Genomic DNA, 25,000 nt, shown 5'->3' with positions numbered 1-25,000 from the left:
GTCTGATCTGTCAATCTATCATTGCTATTCTTAAGAGGAAAAATGTGGAAAGGCACTTTCAAACTTCGTGAAAACTATGAAACTGACTTCCTTCTGAAAAGTGATCTGAGAAAGAGAAAGGAGAGGGAACTAAAATCGCAGTTAATCGGACAGCCGTCATTTTTCACTCAGCTGAATTCAAAAGCAAAGGCAGACACACCGAAATATCGTTCCGAGTGAGTCACTTGATCATTAAGCATAAGAAGTCCTTCCAATATGGAGAGATGATAAAAGATGTCTTCGTTGAGTCAGATGGCTATGGAGATATTCCTGCTGAGATTTCATGAGCACTGGCTGGAGAAAAAGGAGAATACAAGCAACTTAATAACAATCAATGGCCACTAGACTTGGCATATTTTTTCTGATCTGACCAACATGTTGAGTGAGCTTAATTTACAACTGCAAGAAAAAGTGAAAACCATGGTCAATATGATTAGCTCAGTTAATGCTTTAAAACGAAAAATGCAGCATCTGTTCTCAAAGCTGCAGCGCCTTGATTTGGGGAACATCCAAAAACTCGCGTCAGAGCTGTTGACGCAATGGAAGGCGTGTGTGCAACTTCACAGCATACGCTATACAGAGCAGATTGAAAATTGCCTGTCAGGCTTTATCTAATGGGAAAAAAAGTAAAGATTCGAGTGTTGCCCAATGTAGCGGAGTCAGAGTAGCGTTTCTTCTTCACAAATGTACTCAAGTAAAAGTAAAAAGTATAGTGCAGTAAAACTACTCTTAGAAGTACAGTAATCCCTCCTTGATCGCAGGGTTGCGTTCTAGACCCCCCCGCGATAGGTGAAAATCCGCGAAGTAGAAACCATATGTTTGTATGGTTATTTTTATATATTTTAAGCCCTTATAAACTCTCCCACCCTGTTAACAGTATTAGAGCCCTCTAGACATGAAATAACACCCTTTAGCCAAACGTTTAAACTGTGCTCCATGACAAGACAGAGATGACAGTTCTTTCTCGCAATTAAAAGAATGCAAACATATCTTATCTTCAAAAGAGCGCCGTCAGGAGCAGATAATGTCAGAGAGAGCCGCTCGCTAAGAAAAGCAAACAATCAAAAAATCAATACGTGCTTTTAAGTATACAGAAGCACCGCGATAAAGCGGCATTTTGTAGAGGAGCCTCAGTGTCCTCTGTGCAAACAGCCCCTCTGCTCACACCCCCTCCGTCAGGCAGAGATTGAGAAAGATAGAGAGAAGCAAACAAGAACCTCGCGGGAAGCATATCTTATATCATTGAGGAGTTTTAGTTAATATGTAATACATGCTCTGATTGTGCATCTTCTAAGCCATCCGCCAATAGCGTCCCTTGTATGAAATCAACTGGGCAATCAAACTGAGGAAGCATGTAACCTAAATTAAAAGACCCATTGTCCGCAGAAGGCGGCGAACCAGCTGAAAAATCCATGATATATATTTAGATGTGCTTACATTTAAAATCTGCGATAGAGTGAAGCCGCAAAAGTCGAAGCGCGATATAGCGAGGGATTACTGTACAATTTCTTTTAAAAAGTTGCTCAAGTAAATGTAACGGAGTAAATGTAACTTGTTACTACCCACCTCTGATACTCAAAATATATAGCATTTTTACTGTAGTTAGATCATTTTGACCTGGTCATTTTAAAAGTAGCTCGCAAGCCTAAAAAGTGTGGGCACCACTGGTCTAAACACTTTGCCTTATTTTGAAAATGTTTATTACCTGGGTACTGTGTTCAAATGGAAGTATTACTGTCAGAGAAACAGATCTGAAGGATAAGTGGTGAAAATAGGACAAGTCATATGTGTACTTCTACAGTAAGTACCTTCAATTTTTGTTTACTTAGAGTGCATCCGGAAAGTATTCACAGCGCATCAATTTTTCCACATTTTGTTTTGTTACAGCCTTATTCCAAAATGGATTAAATTCATTTTTTTCCTCAGTATACTACACATCACACCCCATAAAGACAACGTGAACAAACTTTACTTGACGTTTTTGCAAATTTATTAAAAATAAAAAAATTGAGAAAGCACATGCACATACAGTAGGTATTCACAGCCTTTGCCATGAAGCTCACAATTGAGCTCAGGTGCATCCTGTTTCCCCTGTTGAGCTCAGGTGCATCCTGTTTCCCCTGATCATCCTTGAGATGTTTCTGCAGCTTAATTGGAGTCCACCTGTGGTAAATTCAGTTGATTGGACATGATTTGGAAAGACACACACCTGTCTATATAAGGTCCCACAGTTGACAGTTCATGTCAGAACACAAACCAAGCATGAAGTCAAAGGAATTGTCTGTAGACCTCTGAGACAGGATTGTCTTGAGGCACACATCTAGGGAAGGTTACCGAAAAATTTCTGCTGCTTTGAAGGTCCCAATGAGCACAGTGGCCTCCATCATCTGTAAGAGGAAGAAATTCGAAACCACCAGGACTCTTTCTAGAGCTGTCCGGCCATGTAAACTGAGCGATGGGGGAGAGAAGGGCATTAGTCAGGGAGGTGGCCAAGAATCCAATGGTCACTCTGTCAGAGCTCCAGAGGTCCTCTGTGGAGAGAGGAGAACCTTCCAGAAGGACAACCATCTCTGCAGCAATCTACCAATCAGGCCTGTATGGTAGAGTGGCCAGATGGAAGTCACTCCTTAGTAAAAGGCACATGCCAGCCCGCCTGAAGGACTTTCAGACCATGAGAAACAAAATTCTCTGGTCTGACGAGACAAAGATTGAACTCTTTGGTGTGAATGCCAGGTGTCACGTTTGGAGGAAACCAGGCACCGCTCATCACCAGGACAATACCATGCAGTGAAGCATGGTGGTGGCAGCATCATGCTGTGGGGATGTTTTTCAGCGGCAGGAACTGGGAGACTTGTCAGGATAATGGGAAAGATGACTACATCAATGTACAGAGACATCCTGGATGAAAACCTGCTCCAGAGCGCTGTTGACCTCAGACTGGGGCGATGGTTCATCTTTGAGCAGGACAACGACCCTAAGCACACAGCCAAGATATCAAAGGAGAGGCTTCAGGACAACTCTGTGAATGTCCTTGAGTGGCCCTGCCAGAGCCCAGACTTGGGCTCTGGAGAGATCTTAAAATGGCTTTGCACCGACGCTTCCCATCCAACCTGATGGAGCTTGAGAGGTGCTGCAAAGAGTAATGGGCGAAACTAGCCAAGGATAGGAGTGCCAAGCTTGTGGCATCATATTCAAAAAGACTTGAGGCTGTAATTGCTGCCAAAGGTGCATCGACAAAGTATTGAGCAAAGGCTGTGAATACTTATGTACATGTGATTTCTGAGTATTTTTATTTTTAATAAATTTGCAATAACCTCAATTAAACTTTTTTCACGTTGTCATTATGGGGTGTTGTGTGTAGAATTCTGAGGAAAAAAATGAATTTAATCCATTTTGGAATAAGGCTATAACATAACAAAATGTGGAAAAAGTGATGCGCTGTGAATACTTTCTTGATGCACTGTATATCAAGCTGTAGTAGCTTTTTACAACATTAATAATGTCTTGACAATATTTTCAAATAAATTTAATGGTGCTTTGACAAAGTATCCTTTTTTTATGAAAAGCCTGAAAATTTCTGGCTGATTGCAAACTTTTGATAGTTAGTGTATTCAGACATTGAGTACGCCTAATACCTGTTTTCCACATTTGAAAAAGTAATTGCCCCATTAGGTGACCAAAGTTAATTGGTTGTCTGACTCGCCCGATTGAACATTGCCAGACCTGATTGCAGCGAGCCCATTTGAATCTAAATCTCACCATATTTTGGCCCTTACCATGAAAGCGTAGTGGTCTCTACAAGATTTATTGAATGGGTCTCATCCGATGCGAGGGATGGACGTCTGAAATGGAGCTCCGCTAGCAGTGGTGCTATTTTTCATATTATTTGCTTATTATTCTGAGATATCCTGTATTTATTCAACCCGAGAGGGACTGCTACAGTATATGTAAGCACATATAAACATGTCCAACAAGAAGGGGGGTTCGAAAGAATCGAAAACTAAAGCTACATCCAAGCTGCGATCAGCAAGCCCCAGTTTAAAATACGGCCTATTAGAGACAGACCTGGATCAGATGGGCGAAAGCACAGACTCCTCGGGACCACGGTCCGCTACATCGTCGCTGGCTGAGAGCGAAAAGGGGAGCGAAGGTGCGATCGTGAGTGCAGATGTGGATAGTTCGCCGATTGGAGAAGATAATTTGAAACTGGAAAGGGCCTGGAAGTCCGCGGCTTCAGTTACGCAATTACGCAAGCCTGGAGCAGCGGGGACACCGGCTTCAGCAAAGTCTGCTGCTTCATCTACGGTACAAGAAGGCACAATTGAACTATCTGAACTGAAAGTGTTGCTCACTGAGCTCACGCAAGATATAAAGAAAAGCGAGAAGGCTAATGAGAAAGCAACGGCAAAGGCACTTGAGAGACTGAAACAGGAATTGAAACAGGAGATGAAACAGGCCAATGAATGGCTGCGACATGAATTCCAACAGGAAATCCAACAGGCAAATGAAAGGCTGCGTCAAGAGGTACAACTTGAGCTTCGACAGGTGCTGGGTAAAATTGAAGAGCGCATTCAGAAAAACTCGGTTAAACTGAGCACGCTTGCTGATCTATTGGAGCATCTTAAGGAGACATTCACGAATCGGATCGAAATGGCTGAACATTTAGCTGCCAGTGCCGAGGAAAGAGCAGTAAATGTCAGTTCCGAATGTAAAAACTCGGAGAAAAACTTGGAGACAGACTGGCTGCTTTAGAAGATGGAAGTAGAAGGTATAATGGCAGAATTGAAGGTCTAACGGAGAATTGAGAAAGTTCAAACCCTGTGAAATTCGCAGCTGAACTTTTTTTTAAAATAATCGGGGGCGACTTTAAAGCAGAATCTGAGATAGCAGCAGCTTACCGCGTACGCGGATCAAACACCGTCAGACCCCGACCAAGATCTTTTATAGTTCGTTTTGAACGATTATCATTTAAGCTAGAGGTGATGGCACTCCTCAGAAACAAGGAAGATATTATATATGAAAATAACCACATTCGTATCTTCCCTGACTTCTCTCCAGCAACAGCTATTAAACGCACAGCCTTCTATAATATTAAACAGCGACTACGGCAAGCCAGCGTCAAATACAGCCTCCTGTATCCGGCAAAACTGAAAGTGGAATGGCAAGGTCATTTCTATGTCTTCACTAGCAAGGAAGAAGCAGAAAATGAATTAAGAAAGCTGATCCCGGGACTATTCTGATACATAATAGTGAGTCATGGCGGTAAATGATAAAGCTAGGATTAATAATCTACTGTCTGATCTATTTGTTTTAAAATACTGGTTTTTTATCAGCATATATTCTTAGTATTACTAGGGCGCTATCTGTTTATGTTTTATTGTGCTTAATTACTTTTTCCTCCTTTTTTTTTTTTTTTCTTTTTCTTTTCTAATTATTTCATGTGTACCCTAAATGAGACTGTTCAATATCATACCCTTGGTTTACTGTTATTGCTATTACTGCATTAAGACTTGTTATGCTTATTTTGGACACATCTTTAACACCATCACCCGGGTTTATTATCTGGGGGTATCATCTTAATGCACTAAAATTGCTGAAGACTATATATATATTTTAAGTGCAAAATTTTTTTTTTTTTTCTCTTTAAAGACTATATTGGTAACAGATATCTCTATCTTTTAACCCTAAAGCCACTGCATGGGGCTTGTTGTGCTTTGGACGTGCTCTGTCTCTGGGTATGTCAGAGGACTGGGACTGCGTGAAGTGGGTTTTAGCCTCACTTGGGGAGGCAAAAGGGAGGGTGGGGGGTTAAGGGGGGAGAGAAAGAGAGCAGGCCTGATCTATACCTAATCTATCCTCTCAATCTTTATAATTATAACTATCAACGTAATAATAAGCTGCATGGCAACAACTCTTGGGGAAATAGGAAATTAAGACCTAAACTATTTCACTTCCAGTTAAGACTATAAAATGACATCAAAAACTCAGAATCAGTGTCTCCATGATGGGACAGTTAACTCGTAAGCTGGAATGTTAAAGGCCTGAATCACGAATTAAAGAGAAAGAAAGTACTTTCTCACCTAACAGGTCTAAATGCTAAAATAGTATTTTTACAGGAAACCCACTTACTAAGCAAGGATCAGTTCCGCTGCAAAAGACTGGACTGGCCAAATGTTCCATTCTAGTTTTACAAAGAAAACTAGGGGTGGGAATTCTCATACATAGAACAGTACCATTTGTAGCATCAGATGTAGTATTGGATCCTGAAGGGAGATATGTAATGGTCATGGGAGACTTATCTAACTGTAAAATGATTTTGATAAATGTTTATGCACCTAATGTTGATGATAAGGAATTTATACAAAATTTATTTGCATCCATTCCCAATCTGAACACTCATAAAGTTATAATGGCTGGGGACTTTAATTGTGTTTTAAATCCACTTTTAGATAGGACTTCCTCCACAGGGGGAACGGCAACTAACACCGCAAAGATAATTACAAAGTTTATAACTGATCACAACTTATCAGATCCCTGGAGGTTTTTAAACCCAAATTCAAGAACATATTCTTTCTACTCACCAGTACATCATTGCTACTCAAGGATTGATTACTTCTTTATAGATAATAACTTCTTGCCTAAGATTAAATCTTTCAACGATGCTATTGTTATTTCGGACCATGCTCCTATGATCTTGGAGCTGAAATTACAAAGCCCCATAAACTCACCCCGCAGATGGCGCCCCAACCAGCTTCTATTAGCTGACGATAATTGTACTGAATTTATATCCAAACAAATCAAATTCTTTCTAGAGACAAATACATCCCCTGAGATCACTGCAGGAATACTCTGGGAAACTCTTAAGGCGAAATTACTTAAATAGATGAAGAACATGCCAGACTACCAAGCGAGACTCTGCATAGGAGGAGGCAGGCTGTACATTCAGAATTAAACCTCTTGACAACTAAAGAAACTGAACAACTAATTTACAAATCCAGACATCATTACTATGAACATGGAGAGAAAGCTAATAAGCTTTTAGCACAACAAATTCACAAGCAAGATGTACACATACGCAATCTCGGTAATCACTAACACGAACAGAGATAAAATCATCGAACACAAAAATATGATGTACACTTTTAGAGACTACTATAAATCCCTATATACTACTGAGTTTAAAGAAACCAATATACAATCTAATGCATTTCTAGATATATTACAGACTAGCAGAATACCCGCGCTTCGCAGCGGAGAAGTAGTGTGTTAAAGAAGGTACGAAAAAGAAAAGGAAAAATTTGAAAAATAACGTAACTTGATTGTTAATGTAATTGTTTTGTCATTGATATGAGTGTTGTTCTCATATCTATCTATATCTCTATATATATATATATATATATATATCTATATATCTATATATATCTATATATCTATATATATATATATATATATATATATATATATCTATATATATATATATATCTATATATATATATATATATATATATATATATATATATATCTATATATATATTGGCAGCGAGAAGTAGTGTGTTAAAGAAGGAAAAGAGAAAGAAAAGGAAACATTTTGAAAATAACGTAACATGATTGTCAAAGTAATTGTTTTGTGTATTTGGCGGCAGCGTCACAAAGTTTTTTTCATCTAGCTGCATCAGAAAATGTAGCACGACGTCTGACACGGCTCCTTTTTACCGTTTTCTCACAGCTTGGATTGCTGCTGTCATATACACACACACACATACATATATATATACATATATATACAGTACACATACATATCTTCATATCTATATACATATCTACATATACACATATATATATACATACCTATCTACATCATATATACACACACATACAAATTATATATATGTGTGTATGTATGTGTGTGTGTGTGTGTGTGTGTGTGTATGTGTGTGTGTGTATGTGTGTATGTATGTATGTATATATATATATATATATATATATATATATATATATATATATATATATATATATATATATATATATATATACATATACATATACTTGTGTGTATGTTTGTATGTGTCTATATGTGTGTGTATAGCTTTGGTCACTGAGTGCAAGGGAAAAATAATAAAATATAGTCTATAAGTTATTAAACAGTAAAACATTAACGCTTTTAAGAAGTACAGGTACATTGAGCACTACTGGAGTGATTTCGGTAAACTACATTTTAAAGACTGTGTAACACAACAGGTAAGTAACTAACAGCAGCTAAAATGTATATGGATCATCTCTCGTAGTAGATCCCTTTTGAAAGGCGCTACACGACGGCTGTGGTATAGAAATTACATTTTCTATGTGAACGTTCAAATTTGTGCCTCTGGTAATGTGCCTTACCGGCATTTAAAGAAAATTAGTTTTGTGTCCTCTGCAGTGTTAAGAGAGAAAGGCTTTGGTTTGGGATAAAAGGAAAAAAGGTGTAAAGAAAGGAAAGTTGCCTTTTTCTTTTATATAGTATAGAGATGTGTTCGCTGACGTTATGATCGCCTTTTGGGGACAGTCTTGGGTGGGTCTTGTGTAGACTGGTGAGACGTCCCGCCATTAATCGGCTGTGATGGCACTGTCAGTCCTCCACTCGTATGCGTGTCTTCATAATCCGAGCTGACAACCTCATAATCGTAACGTGCAAAAGAAAGTGTGAATCGCCTTAATATTAGTTTGCCGCGGTGTAGAAAAGGGGTCCCGTGTTTGCACTTGTCTGGGCTATAGCGCAGGGGGAGGATGAAAAAAATTAAAAGTGCTCACTTTGACTTAAGGCAGAAGCGCAGTCAGCGTCTCAAAGGCGGCACAGCTATGCGTGCGCTGGCTGCTCGACTTTTGCTGGGCAGGAGACCCCTTTTGCACACGCTTCATGATATCAAAAGTCTCAGCGCTCTTTGGAGGTCATTCATATATATATATATATAGCAAAATACCCGCGCCACGCAGCGGAGAAGTAGTGTGTTAAAGAAGTAATGAAAAAGAAAAGGAAACATTTTAATAATAACGTAACATGATTGACATTGTCATGAGTGTTGCTGTCATATATATGCCTGCCTAAATAAGTCACCCTCGCTTTGCTCTTACTTTTTTACCGTTCATTTAATCATGGCTAGTGGCGGAAAAATTATAAAATGGAAGGAGGATGGCTTTACCAAAACAATTATTGATGGCGAATCGATTATTCATAAAGCTTGAATTGGTGATCTGTTTTTCTGTGTTAACCTCATATTTTTTCATACTTCTTCTCAAACTAAGGTGGTGCGAGGGTAAAATGAATCGGGATGCACTGATCAATGTAATCGTGTACCAGGAAATCATGCATTGACAAAAGCTCCCCTTTGCTTGTAATGCAAAGTGTGATTAAATGCATTATTTTTTAACGCGTTATGGAGCACATGCATGAAGCTTCTCAGCTGTGCTTGTGCTAAGAAAAGGAAAGATTTTAAAAATAACGTAACACGATTGTCAATGTAACCTTTTGTAAGTAGTGCCTGGAGGATTCAGTGTGGAGAAACTCTAGAGACAGCGTGTGTATTAACTTGTGGATTTTTCTGTGAGTATTTGGTGGCAGTGTGACAAAGTTGCTTCGGAAGACGGCGCGCGAGCTCAGCTCAGAGCGAAATGAGTAAATGGGAGGGATATGATGACGTGACTCCCCACCCGCCTTAACTGTCAATCCCCACAAACACAGTCTCGGAATTTGCATAAGCACACCCTTCACCTACAATTTTAACTTAGTTACAAAGTGATCAAAACTCGTTTATATCCTCGTCCTCTCATTAAACTTGTATCCCGCATTACCTGTGGGCATGTGAAACGCCAGCGTAGCCTGTCTATGAACTTAATTTAAAGTTTAGGTTTACACCTTGCTTTCTTTCCGAGGTAGCAGCAGTCATGAATATGGTAGTATATGTCACTTTCGCTTCTTATTGTTTTTCGCTGCCTTCTCAATTATATAATGCATGTTTTCTTAAACGCTTTTTGGAGGTCTTCCTGGTTTTCTACGCACTGCGTTGACAATCAGTTCACGTGATTACGTGGGAGGCGTGATGATGTCACACGAAACTCCGCCCCCCCAGGTCATTCCAGCTCAACTCCATTACAGTTAATGGAGAAAATACCTTCCAGTTATGACCATTAGGCGTAGAATTTCAAAATGAAACCTGCCCAACTTTTGTAAGTAAGCTGTAAGGAATGAGCCTGCCAAATTTCAGCCTTCTACCTACACGGGAAGTTGGAGAATTAGTGATGAGTCAGTGAGTGAGTGAGGGCTTTGCCTTTTATTAGTATAGATATATATATATATATATATAATGTAGATTGTGTGTGTGTGTGTTTATATATATATATATATATATATATATATATATATATATATATATATATACACACATACATATATATATATATATACACATACATATACTTGTGTGTATGTTTGTATGTGTCTATATGTGTGTGTATAGCTTTGGTCACTGAGTGCAAGGGAAAAATAATAAAATATAGTCTATAAGTTATTAAACAGTAAAACATTAACGCTTTTAAGAAGTACAGGTACATTGAGCACTACTGGAGTGGTTCAGGTAAACTACATTTTAAAGACTGTGTAACACAACAGGTAAGTAACTAACAGCAGCTAAAATGTATATGGATCATCTCTGGTAGTAGATCCCTTTTGAAAGGCGCTACACGACGGCTGTGGTATAGAAATTACATTTTCTATGTGAGCGCTCAAATTTGTGCCTCTGGTAATGTGCCTTACCGCATTTAAAGAAAATTAGTTTTGTGTCCTCTGCAGTGTTAAGAGAGAAAGGCTTTGGTTTGGGATAAAAGGAAAAAGGTGTAAAGAAAGGAAAGTTGCCTTTTCTTTTATATAGTATAGAGAGATGTGTTCGCTGGACGTTATGATCGCCTTTTGGGGACAGTCGCGTGGGTCTTGTGTAGACTGGTGAGGCGTCCCTGCCATTAATCAGCTGTGATGGCACTGTCAGTCCTCCACTCGTGCGTGTCTTCATAATCCGAGGTGAGACCTCATAATCGTATACGTGCAAAAGAAAGTGTGAATCGCCTTAATATTATTTTTCCGTGGTGTAGAAAAGGGGTCCGTGTTTGCACTTGTCTGGGCTATAGCGCAGGGGGAGGATCAAAAAAATTAAAAGTGCTCACTTTGACTTAAGGCAGAAGCGCAGTCAGCGTCTCAAAGGCAGGCACAGCTATGCGCACGCTGGCTGCTCGACTTTGCTGGGCAGGAGACCACAGTTTTGCAGACACGTTCATGATATCAAAAGTCTCAGCGCTTTGGAGGTCATTCATATATATATATATATAGCAAAATCCGCCTCGCAGGAGAAGTAGTGTGTTAAAGAAGTAATGAAAAGAAAAGGAAACATTTTAATAATAACGTAACATGATTGACATTGTCATGAGTGTTGCTGTCATATATATGCCTGCCTAAATAAGTCACCCTCGCTTTGCTCTTACTTTATTTACCGCTCATTTAATCATGGCTAGTGGCGGAAAAATTATAAAATGGAAGGAGGATGGCTTTACCAAAACAATTATTGATGGCGAATCGATTATTCATAAAGCTTGAATTGGTGATCTGTTTTTCTGTGTTAACCTCATATTTTTCAGACTTCTTCTCAAACTAAGGTGGTGCGAGGGTAAAATGAATCGGGATGCTGATCAATGTAATCGTGTGTACCAGGAAATCATGCATTGACAAAAGCTCCCCTTTGCTTGTAATGCAAAGTGTGATTAAATGCATTATTTTTAACGTTATGGAGCACATGCATGAAGCTTCTCAGCTGTGCTTGTGCTAAGAAAAGGAAAGATTTTAAAAATAACGTAACACGATTGTCAATGTGACCTTTTGTAAGTAGTGCCTGGAGGATTCAGTGTGGAGAAACTCTAGAGACAGCGTGTGTATTAACTTGTGGATTTTTCTGTGAGTATTTGGTGGCAGTCTGACGAAGTTGCTTCGAAAGACGGCATTAGCCGCGGAGCTCAGCTCAGACCGAAATTAGATGAATGGGAGGGAGATGATGGCGTGACTCCCCACCGCCTTAACTGTCAATCCCCACAAACACAGTCTCGAATTTGCATAAGCACACCCCTTCACCTACAATTTTAACTTAGTTACAAAGTGATCAAAACTCTCGTTTATATCCGCGTCCTCTCATTAAACTTGTATCCCACATTACCTGTGGGCATGTGAAACGCCAGCGGTAGCCTGTCTATGAACTTAATTTAAAGTTTAGGTTTACACCTTGCTTTCTTTCCGAGGCAGCAGCACTCATGAATATGGTAGTATATGTCACTCGCCGCTTCTTATTGTTTTTCGCTTCCTTTCTAAATTATATAATGCATGTTTTCTTAAGCGCTTTTTGGAGGTCTTCCTGGTTTTCTACGCACTGCGTTGACAATCAGTTCACGTGATTACTTGGGAGGCGTGATGATGTCACACGAAACTCCCCCCACGTCATTCCAGCTCAACTCCATTACAGTTAATGGAGAAAAATACCTTCCAGTTATGACCATTAGGCGTAGAATTTCGAAATGAAACCTGCCCAACTTTTGTAAGTAAGCTGTAAGGAATGAGCCTGCCAAATTTCAGCCTTCTACCTACACGGGAAGTTGGAGAATTAGTGATGAGTGAGTGAGTGAGGGCTTTGCCTTTTATTAGTATAGATACCACAAATTGACGCTTTTAGTGTGGTGGAACTTGATAAACCTCTGGCATTATCAGAATTACTAGATGCTATAAAGTCACTCCCAAGATGGAATAGCAGCAGGCCCTGATGGCTACCCTGCAGAGTTTTACAAGAAATTCTCCGCTCAGCTAGCTCCCCTCCTATTAGCAACATTTACAGAAGCCAGAGATAACCAATTTCTTCCACAAACCTTTCGCCAAGCATTAATCACTGTCTTTCCAAAACAAAATAAGGACTTATTACAATGTACATCATACAGACTAATTTCACTTCTGAATAACGACGTTAAAATACTTTCTAAAATCATAGCTAGAAGGATGGAGAAAGTGCTTCCCTCGGTAATATCACAAGACCAAACTGGATTTATTAGGGTCCGACACTTATCTTCAAATCTTCGACGCCTGTTTAATGTAATATACTCACCAACTAAATAAAACACTCCAGAAATATTATCATCATTGGATGCAGAAAAAGCATTCGACATGATTGAATGGAAATACCTTTTTACTACGTTGGAGAAGTTTGGGTTTGGCCCGAACATTTGTGCATGGATTAAATTACTGTATACTAACCCAGAAGCTTCAGTTTGCATCAATAACATTTGCTCAGACTACTTTAAACTAGAACGTGGCACTAGACAAGGATGCCCCTTGTCACCGCTGCTGTTTGCGATTGCCATTGAACCACTGGCAATACATTGTCGAAATACTGATCAGATAAAGGGGATTAGCAGAGGAGGACTGGAACAGAAAATCTCATTATATGCAGGTGATATGGTACTGTATATTTCGGACCCAGAAAATTCTGTGCCTGCAGTCTTAGCAGCACTCACAGAATTTCAAAAGATCTCTGGTCTCAGAATTAATCTGAATTAAAGTGTACTCTTTCCAGTGAATTCTCAAGCATATAATATTAGATTAGACACCCTACCTTTTATCATTGCAGAACAGTTTAAATACCTAGGGGTAAACATCACAAAATTTCGTTGTCTGCATGGAAAAAATTTAACAAGACTTGCATAGATGGTCAACCCTTCATCTCACACTAGCTGGAAGAATTAACACTGTTAAGATGAATATTCTTCCTATGCTCCTTTTTTATTTCAAAACATCCCAATATACAGGGTGGGCCATTTATATGGATACACCTTAATAAAATGGGAATGGTTGGTGATATTAACTTCCTGTTTGTGGCACATTAGTATATGTGAGGGGGGAAACTTTTCAAGATGGGTGGTGACCATGGTGGCCATTTTGGATCTAACTTTTGTTTTTTCAATAGGAAGATGGTCATTTGACACATCAAACTTATTGGGAATTTCACAAGAAAAACAATGGTGTGCTTGGTGGTCATGAGTTATTTACAAGTTTCTCTTTGTTTCCAGCCATTGACATGTCACAGAGGTTAACACGTGAGGAGCGGATAGAAATTGTGTTGATGTCTGGTGAACGCAGTAACCGGTTCATTGCAGCAGATTTCAATGCAAGACACCCTACGAGACCACCCATCTCCCATGCTACAGTTAGCAAACTGCTTGCTAAGTTTCGTGAAACTGGTTCAGTGTTGGATTTGCCAAAATGTGGACGCATGAAAACTGTCACTAATGAAGAAACATCAGTGGCTGTCCTAGCTTCATTCAGCAAGAGCCCACAGCGTAGCACTCGCTGCGTGTCACTGGAGAGTGGCATTAGTCGAACATCCATTCGGTGGATATTAGCTACTCACAAATGGCACCCTTACAAACTCCAGCTACTGCAGCATCTCAACGAGGATGACCCAGATCGGCGCACTGAATTTGCAGAATGGGCAAAACAAAAATTGGAACAGGACCCTCAGTTTACGCAGAAGATTTTGTTCAGTGATGAGGCAAACTTTTATGTGAAATGTGAAGTTAACTAACAAAACCACCGCTATTGGTCTGACACTAACCCACATTGGATAGATTCCTCCAAGACTATTGGAACAAAAAAATTGATGGTATGGTGTGGTATATGGGGTACAAAGATAGTGGGGTCATTCTTCATCAATGGAAACCTCAAGGCCACTGGATATGCGAAATTGCTACATGATGATGTGTTTCCCTCTTTATGCACTGAAGCTGGCACGTTCCCTGAGTTTTTCCAGCAAGATGGTGCACCACCACATTATGGGTGTCATGTCCGAGCATTCCTAGATGAACAGTTTCCTGGAAAGTGGATTGGTCGTCGTGGGCCAGTTGAATGGCCCCCAAGGTCTCCCAATCTGACCCCCTTAGACTTTTATCTTTGGGGTCATCTGAAGGTAATTGTCTATGCTGTGAAGATACGAGATGTGCAGCACCTGAAACTACGGATACTGGAAGCATGTGCTAGCATTTCTCCTGCAGTGTTGCTATCAGTGTGTGAAGAGTGGGAGAAGAGGTTTGCATTGACAATCCAACACAATGTGCAGCACATTGAACACATCTTATAAGTGGTCAGAAACTTGTAAATAACTCATGAAAGAATAAAGTTAAAACCAAGCACACCATTGTTTTTCTTGTGAAATTCCCAATAAGTCTAATGTGTCACATGACCCTCTTCCTATTGAAAAACAAAAGTTAGATCCAAAATGGCCACCATGGTCACCACCCATCTTGAAAAGTTTCCCCCCTCACATATACTAATGTGCCACAAACAGGAAGTTAATATTACCAACCATTCCCATTTTATTAAGGTGTATCCATATAAAAGGCCCACCCTGTACATTATTAAATCATTCTTTAAGCAATTAGATTCAACAATAACCTAATTTATTTGGAATTCAAAACATCCACGCATCAAAAGATCGACACTACAAAGACAAAAGGCAGAAGACGGCATGGCTCTACCTAACTTCCAGTTTTATTACTGGGCGGCAAATATACAGGCTTGGACCGCAATAGAAGTAAAATCCTGCAGTACTGCTTTGTATTCCTTGCTCTGCGCTCCAATAAACACACGTTATCGGCAATACACTAATAACCCAATTGTGCTCCACTAACTTAGAAGCTTCTCTGTCTTAAAATACTTTCTACATTGGTTCCAGATCCTATCTGTGGCACCCCTGCAAGAGAACCACCTCTTTCAACCTTCGCAAACATATGCAGTTTTTATATCTGGAAAAAAATTGGAATCAACTTGCTTAGAGATCTTTATAAAGAAAACGTCTGTGCATCCTATGAACAATTACATTCCAAATTTAACATCCCAGCTACACATTTCTTTCACTATCTTCAAATCAGGAACTTTGTTAAACAGAACCTTCCAGATTTTCCTCATCTTGCACCCTCATCCACGCTGGAAAAAAATATTGCTCAATCTCAAGGAATTAGACTCCATCTCTACAATATATAAAATCATTTTACAATCCCTTCCTTTCAAAGATCCAAGAGGACACTGGGAAAAAGATCTCTCAATTAATATATCAGAAAAGGAGTGGAAAGTAGTAATGCAGAGAATTCACTCGAGCTCCATATGCGCAAAGCATACAATTATACAACTCAAAATTATATATCGAGCACATCTGTCTTGACTAAAACTCTCCAAAATGTTTCCAGGGCATGATCCAACCTGCGAACGTTGCAACCAAGCCCCAGCCTCACTGGGTCACATGTTCTGGGCCTGCACCAAATTAACATTATTCTGGACAAAAATGTTTAATTACCTCTCAGACAGCCTTGGACTCACAATCCCTCCTAACCCATTAACAGCTGTGTTTGGGGTTCTTCCAGAGGGGCTTAAAGTGGAGAAGGACAAACAAATTGTGATTGCATTCACTACACTTTTGGCACGCAGACTTATTCTGATAAACTGGATGAACCCAAATTCACCTCTTAAGTCAGTGGGAAACCGATGTGTTATATTATTTGAAATTGGAAAAAATCAAATACTCAGAGGATCCGTACAGACTTTTTTCAAAACATGGCAGGATCTAATCAGTAACTTTGTAAAATAAGTTTATAAAGCAGAGAGAATTTATTAATTTAGGTATGTTTACAAGCCTTAAATTTTACGCCGTTTGGCTTGCTCTCTCTCTCTCAGGGGTGGGGATCGATCTGTTCTTAACATAATTCTTTTTTTTGTAAAAACTTGATTGCTATGTATGGATTGTAATAAAATTAATAAAAATAAAAAATATTAAAAAAAAAAAGATTTATTGAATGACACTATGCCTCGATCAAAGCAAATTCCAGAAGAAACGAAAAAGTTATTGAAACTTAACATTTAATGAAGGGTTGCAAAGCCATTTCTAAGGATCTGGGACTCTGCCACACCACAGTGAGAAGCATTGCCTTCAAGTAGAGAGCATTCTAGGCATGGCGGCCATCCAGGCAAAATTACCCCAAGAGCACAGTGGTGAACTGCGTGCCTTTCTATCCTTGGCTAAGGAAAGTGTTCACGACTCCATGATAAAAAGTAAAAATGGGATTCATGGGAGAGCAACAATGTGATAATCTCTGCTCTTTTAAAGTGTTCATCTCACATTTGTAAAGAGATACCATGATGAACTCCATGCCTTTTGGAAGAATGTTCTATGTACAGATGAACAAGAAGTAGAGCTCTTTGTACAATGCAGGTCCCATAATGTGTGTTGTAAAACTAATACAGCAAACAGTAAGAACATCATCTCTGTAATAAAACACTGGGGTGGGAATGTTTGTGTTATGAGAATGGTTTGCTGCCTCACAGCTTGGAGTATCTAATCATCTGTCCATGACCAGAAGAGGAATTGGGTTATGCAACAAGACAGTTACCCAAAACACTAAGCAAGTCTACAAATAAATGGCTCCAAGGAAAACTAAAGTTTAAAACTCTTAAGTAACAGCACCAGCATAAATTCACACCCGATCTGATGCTGTTCATTTTAAAATAAGTTTGGATTAGTGCGATGATGTTTTCACATATATTGTCTCTTTCTTTCTGGTGTGTAATAGAAAACACAGCATAGAGAGAAGTATGTACATTGTAGCAAGTACACACGTAAATGTAGGAAGGACAATTCTTGTGTGTGTGTGTGAACTGTTAACATTTGAATCTGATGATTGCATATAGCGCTGAACTTACTGCTTTGTACTATTCTTTCCTCTGCATGTTCTGGACTACAAAAGAAACAGCATACAGCAACATGTGGGGACTGGCAATATCGGGGAGGGGGAAAAAAAAACACGTGGTCACTGATTACAAACCGCAAGATGTTATGTGAATGAATATGAATAATGTTGCATCCGTGCCACAAAGTTTTCCGAAGTGTACTATACAGGTCATAAAATGAATAATTCCAAATATCATATATACCTATGTCTGTGGTTTTTTTTTGTTTGTTTTGACATCATAGAGCATAAGGTGCATACTAATTCAATAAAACTGAAAACGGCAAATATAGGAGTGTTTATGAAAAAAAATGTGTTTACACAGATTATTGTAGAAATGGAACACACATGAAATGCTTGTGTTCCAAATAACGATCTATTTTCACTCTAAAACTCCACTTCACTCCCAGATAATCAATCAAGGCATGAGTTGGGAGAAGTTTGTGCACGTTCTAAGTCGTCGGGGGGGTGGAATAGCTGGCTGCTTGTCTTTATCGGCACAATTACAGGACAAAGGACACTGGCGGAGTGGTGCGAACGGATTTAAGGTGGGCCGGATCTACAAGTTTTTTCGTAGGCTCTGGTAATTCTAGTGTTAAAAGATTTTTCAGCTGAGATTATACACTGAGATAATACGGTGACCATTGGTTTGTCTAATTTTTTTGCATATTTTAGGAAGATAATGCATTTGTTGGTTACTGCACTTGTAATTGGGACTTAATATTTTATGTCTAATGTTGGGTCTATGTCTAATATTAAATTAATAATGATCTAATAAACAAAATGCGAAACCCAAGTAATCCAGATCAGGGTCACAAGCACATGGGATCTGATCTAGCAGCTTTAAGTGGTAGGCACAAATTATTTCTGAATGGGTACAATTCCATCACGGGACCCACTCATGAACACACCAGCACGCATGTGTAGACAGTTTAGAATAGTCAGTTAATTTAACAATTGTAGGTAGAAGCAAAACTGGAATACCTGGGGAAAATAATTTACCAAACATGAAATCAGAACTAAAGACACTTGATCAAGCTAATCACTACAAAACTGTGCAAATAATAAAAAGGGCTGCCAAGCTGTTGTGGTACATGGTCGGCCGTTCATCCCAGCCAATACCCTCAGGCTGCCAGATGGAGCCCTCCTTGCAGCATGGAGATGCCCCGAATGCCAGCAGGGAATTATGGACAGTGGACTTTTAATGCACAGCCCTGTTGGATACCATGGAGTCGCTGCAGGGACTATTTTCCCTACACCACGGACGTACGTCCCACTCACATGAACAGAAGAAATGACGTGCTTCCGGGGTGAAGAAAAGGAGTTTTTTATCTGACCTGGAAGTGATAGAAAGTCGCATGGACCGAGGGACAAACACTTCCGGGTCAAGGACTATAAAGGACTCTGAGAAATCCCAGACGGACGAGCTGAGTTGGGAGGCAGGATGGCTAAGCGTCTGGGAGTGGAGGATTGGATTAGTGTATTGTTCTATTGGAGTATTGTGGAAAGGAGGTGCTTTGTGCACTTTATTATTATAATAAATAAAAATTATTTGGACTTTTATCTGGTGTCTGACGAGTGGTCTAAGGGTTCAAGGGAATGAGAAAGCCCTAATCTTTCACACCATTTACCAAAATACAGTGGCCACTTTATTAGGTACACGTGTCCATTTAGGCATCTAGACATTGTCAACGTGACCTGTTGAAGTTCAAATCAAAAATCTGAATAGTGAAGAAAGGTGATTTAAGTGACTTTGAATATGGCATGGTTGTTAGTGCCAGGTGGTCTGATCTGAGTATTTCAGAAGCTGTTAATCTACTGCGATTTTTAATGCACAACCATCTTTACTGTTTATCGAGAATGGTCCAAAAATAAGAAGGAAAACATCCGGTGAGCATCAGTTCCCTGGGCAAAAATACCTTGTTGATGCCAGAGACAAGAGGGGAATGGCCAGACTGTTTTAAGCTAATAGAGGGGTAACAGGAACTCAAATAACCACTCGTTGCAACAGAGGTATACAGAAAGCATCTCTGAATGCACAAGTCGAACCATGAAGAAGATTGGCTACAGTAGCAGGAGACTGCACCAAGTGCCACTCCTGTCAGCTAAGGCAACTGAGGCTACACAATTCACACAGGCTCACCAAAACTGGACAATAGACAATTGGGAAGATGTTGCCTGGTCTGACGAGTCTTGATTTCTGTTGCGACCTTTGGATGGTATAGTCAGAATTTGGCATCAACAATATGAAAGCAGGTATCCATCTTGCCTTGTATCAAAGGTTCAGGCTGCTGCTGCTGGTGATGGTGTAATGGCGTAGGTTATATTTTCTTGGCACACTTTAGGCCTTTTTAGTACCACTCGAGCATTATTTAAATACCTTAGCCTACCTGTTTTGTTGCAGAACAGGACCACTATGTACCCATCTTCTGATGGTTACTTCCAGAAGGATAAACTGGTGTGTCACAAAGCTCAGATCATCTAAAACTGGTTTCTTAAATGTGACAGTGGGTTCACGGTATTCAAATAGCCTCCACAGTCACCAGATCTCAATCCAATAGAACACCTTTGGGATGTGGTGGAATGGAAGATTTGTGTCATGAACGTTCAGCCGATAAATCTGCTTATTGTTAAATCTATACCATGAAGAATTAGGTCTGAAGGCAAAAAGAGGTCTAGCCCAGTACTAGCAAAATGTACTTATTAAAGTGGCTGGTGTGTATATGGTTTGTGTCAACACAATGTCAGCAGAGAACACTTCTCAGTTTATTAAGAAGTTGATTTTGTTACTAATTCCACCCAAAATATTTTATTCTTACAATTTCATTTTTAAGTTAGGTATTTAACTTCTTGTGGCAGTTTGCCTTGAGCTATATCCCAGTTTTTTTTTTTTTTTCCCCATTCATCTTTAATGGAGCTCAACTTTGACAGCTATTGCTAACATTGTGATGGGACAGAATAGAAATTATTACAGATTACCATTATACTTTGATATTCATGCCATATTGCCTCTAGTTAAAGTAAAAAAAAAAACTTTTTCAAGAAAATATGATTCAGGGGTCATCAGCTTTTACACAGTATTGTGCCTAAGTGTGTCTCCTCTGTGGTTGCCTAAAAAAAGTAAGTGTAGCTTAAAATAATTGCAGGTCAAAAAGTATTTCATCTTAAGCACAATGTTGGAGGCAATCTACGTATGCAAGTATGTCCCAGAAATGTAACACGTAAAGTATGTTTTTAAAAACTAGAAGTTTTCTTAAAAGTGCCACACAGGAGTAATGTGCTGAATGCACAAAACTGACCCATGTCCTGTATTACATTGTTTGGATATTCTGTAATGCTGTCTATTTTATTTGTTGCATCTTTATCTTTCATTCCCCACCGTTCTTCCAATTTGGGAATCAGGGCTCATCACCTGCCAAGGGGCATGCTTTGAAAATAAAGGGATACAATTCTGCTTTGCACTTTGTTGTGTTAGATAAAAACTAATTAATTACGTGTTCATTTTAAGCACATTTTTGTACTCCGCTTTTGTGACTTGAATGACGTGACTTTAATCTGCCAATCTCTGTATTCTAATGTTATATGTTCTGTTATCAATGAAAAGTGTGTCAGCCAATAAACAAATACCTTTCTCTTTTTCATAGTGGTAAGAGCAACTGTATTTTGGGGGCTGTGGAAATCTGACTTATCTTTAAACATGGACAGACTTTTTTGGTAAATATTTTTTAGAGTTATGGGAAAGGGATGGCTTCTTTTACTTTATGACACATGTTTTTGTGAGACGCTGGCTCGTTCGGGTGCTAGAAAACTAGTCCCCTCCCTCTTTTCCCCATCCTGTTTACACTCGCAGACTTGCATGGATGTGAGCCATATGTTAGACAGCGCACCCTTTTTCAGGCCTGCTGTCCTGGAAGCACTGAGAAGGATGAGGATCCCTTCAAGCCGTGTCCCAGAATTGCCGTAAGAACTGATCTTTATCTGCCTGTATCTGTATCTACCCGTTATTTGTACTCAGATGATGTTGGCCTGTCAGGACTAAATACTAATTGGATGGCTGCTTTTTCTGTTGCTGCTGCCCTCTGGTGTGTTTGGCTTTTTTTCCCCTTTCCACCGCATGCTTCACTGTTTTTTAGTCTTTTGCAAAATATGAATCACACAGGATTCCAGTTTGTGGTGAAGATTTTGCCTACGTTCATAGAAAATTGCATTTCTGCAGAATGACAGCTATTTGGCTATGTAGGGTCTTCAGCTGAAGGGAACTGAACATAATCTGAGACATCTGTAAGGTATTGACCCTAGCTTGTGGAAGTAAAGTTAGAGGAACTTAAACTTATATGGTGAAAGGAGTGTGTCAGTTTGAGTGTTTAATGGATTTAAATGGTCAAAATCTCTTAACGGTAGGGCATATTTCAGTTATAGCAGGGCCCACGTTCTGGGCAGTGTTCTTTTTATTAACTCTTTCTTCTTATTTGTTCATCATTTAAAACATTTTGTTACATAACTTTTTTTTAAATTCCTATTTATTAATATGATTATGGATTTTGATTCTTTTGTATAAGCGCTTTTATTGTCTAGATTTTAAGGGGAAACAACTTGTTAAAACTGGTGCTGTAGATGATTATGAATTTCACCCATTTATAAATTTGGATTTAGTTTCTAACCCACTCACTAATGTTCCCCTTTAGTAAATGTGCGTGACATTGAGCCCTATCATGCACAAAATGTTCACCATCCAGGGTTGGTTCTTGCCTTGCTCCTCATGGTGCTGGTGCCAGGTATATCCTTTTGTTCCTGCACTAGTTTAAGGAGCTTTAATATGGAATGCATGTGCACTTCATGGTTTTCACTATCAATTATTTCTTTTTCTTTTTAAACTACCATGCTTACCTGTCAGAGTATTTTAAGTATTAAATACGTTACAAAAATAATTCCAGTTTATAAAGTACTTTGTACAGTCACCCTGCTGTGCTTGTTTGGGTATTTATTTTATTTTTTTAATGATGCCAAAGAGGCTTTAAGCTTTGGACTTGATACTTAAAAATAAGCTGAAGACAGATTCAGATAACATTTCTGCTACTCACTTGTTTATACAAGTGGCTTCAAGCAACTATGAATAAAATTATTTGTGGAGCATTTTGGAGTTCTTTGCATTACCTGAGTTGTGTTTGTACTTCTTTTTACAAAAAAGGTGCAAAATTGTTATTTTTATAAAGAATGTTAAAATCATTACAAAGAAATAGTGGCTGAATTTTTTTTTTGAAAGAGTAGGGTCACTGTGGAGTTTTTGTTTCAGTGCCAATAATAATAACAGGAGAATTTTCAGTTCATTTTAAAGTAGTTGTTTAGTCTATCCCAATGATATGGTTAATTTCAAAGCTATTTTTTTTATTTTAGTACATTATAAGATTTTTGTTTGTGTGTGTATATGTATATATACAGTACAGGCCAAAAATTTGGACACACCATCTCATTCAGTGTGTTTTCTTTATTTCCATGACCATTTACATTGGTAGATTCTCACTGAAGGCATCAAAACTATGAATGAACACATGTGGAGTTATGTACTTAACAAAAAAAGGTGAAATAACTGAAACCATGTTTTATATTCTATATATACAGTATGTGTGTGTGTGTATATGTATATATATATATATATATATATATATATATATATATATATATATATATATATATATATATATATATATATATAAACTGCACAAAAAATTAAAGGAACACTTTGAAAACACATCAGATCTCAATGGGAAAAAGAAATCCTCCTGGATATCTATACTGATATAGACTGGGTAATGTGTTAGGAGCGAAAGGATGCCACATCGTTTGATGGAAATGAAAATGATCAACCTACAGAGCCCTGAATTCAAAGACGCCCCAAAAATCAGAGTGAAAAAATTATGTGGCAGGCTAGTCCATTTTGCCAAAATTTAATTGCGGCAACTCAAAATTTACGCAGCACTTTGTATGGCCCCTTTGTTCTTGTATACATGCCTGACAACATCGGTGCATCCTTCTAATGAGACGACAGATGGTGTTGTGGGGGATCTCCTCCCAGATCTGGACCAGGGCATCACTGAGCTCCTGGACAGTCTGAGGTGCAACCTGGTGGCATTGGATGGACCAAAACATAATGTCCCAGAGGTTTTCTATTGGATTTAGGTCAGGAAAGTGTGGTGGCCAGTCAATGGTATCAATTCCTTCATCCTCCAGGAACTGCCTGCATACTCTCACCACATGAGGCCAGGAATTGTCGTGCACCAGGAGCCACTGTACCAGCATAGGGTCTGACAATGGGTCCAAGGATTTCATCCTGATACCTAATGGCAGCCAAGGTGCCTTTGTCAAGCCTGTAGCAGTCTGTGTGACCCTCCATGGATATGCCTCCCCAGACAATCATTAACCCACCACCAAACTGCTCATGCTGAATGATGTTACAGGCAGCATAATGTTCTCCATGGCTTCTCCAGACCCTTTCACTTCTGTCACGTGCTCAGGGTGAACCTGCTCTCATCTGTAAAAAGCACAGGACACCACTGGTGCATCTGCCAATTCTGGTATTCTATGGCGAATGCCAATCGAGCTGATGCTGCTGGGCAGTGAGCTCAGGGCCCATTAGAGGACATGGGGCCCTTGGGTCACCCTCATGAAGTCTTTCTGGTTGTTTGGTCAGAGACATTCACACCAGTGGCCTGCTGGAGGTCATTTTGTAGGGCTCTGGCAGTGCCCATCCTGTTCCTTCTTGCCCAAAGGAGCAGATACTGGTCCTGCTGATGGGTTATGGACATTCTATGGCCCTCTCCAGCTCTCCTAGAGTAACTGCTTGTCTCCTAGAATCTCCTCCATGCCCTTGAGACTGTGCAGGGAGACACAGCAAACCTTCTGGCAATGACACGTATTGATGTGCCATCCTGGCGAAGTTGGACTACCTGTGCAACCTCTGTAGGGTCCAGGTATCGCCTCATGCTACCAGTAGTGACACTGACTGTAGCCAAATGCAAAACTAGTGAAGAAACAGTCAGAAAAGATGAGGAAGGAAAAATGTCAGTGGCCTCCCTCCACCTGTTAAACCATTCCTGTTTTGGGGGTCATCTCATTGTTGCCCTTCTAGTGCATC

General features: G+C 39.4%; 1 protein-coding gene across 2 annotated transcripts in view; it reads left to right on the top strand.

Moving 5' to 3' along the window:
• atrn (attractin) overlaps positions 1–25,000 on the top strand; it is a 295,073-nt gene that overhangs the window by 192,430 nt on the left and 77,643 nt on the right. The window contains exon 25 of one of the 2 annotated variants that reach the window (XM_039751935.1): positions 21,513–21,578. The exons of the other annotated variant lie outside the window; for it this stretch is intronic. Coding sequence (XP_039607869.1) covers positions 21,513–21,518 — 6 coding nt within the window. The 3' untranslated portion in view covers positions 21,519–21,578. Of the gene's footprint in view, positions 1–21,512; positions 21,579–25,000 lie in introns of those variants that run through there. 2 annotated transcript variants of the gene reach the window in all.

This window comes from Polypterus senegalus, chromosome 4, assembly GCF_016835505.1.
Source record: "Polypterus senegalus isolate Bchr_013 chromosome 4, ASM1683550v1, whole genome shotgun sequence".
Lineage (NCBI taxonomy): Eukaryota > Metazoa > Chordata > Cladistia > Polypteriformes > Polypteridae > Polypterus > Polypterus senegalus.
The sequence above is the reverse complement of the archived record's forward strand: the minus strand, read 5'-3'. Positions and strand labels throughout refer to the sequence as shown.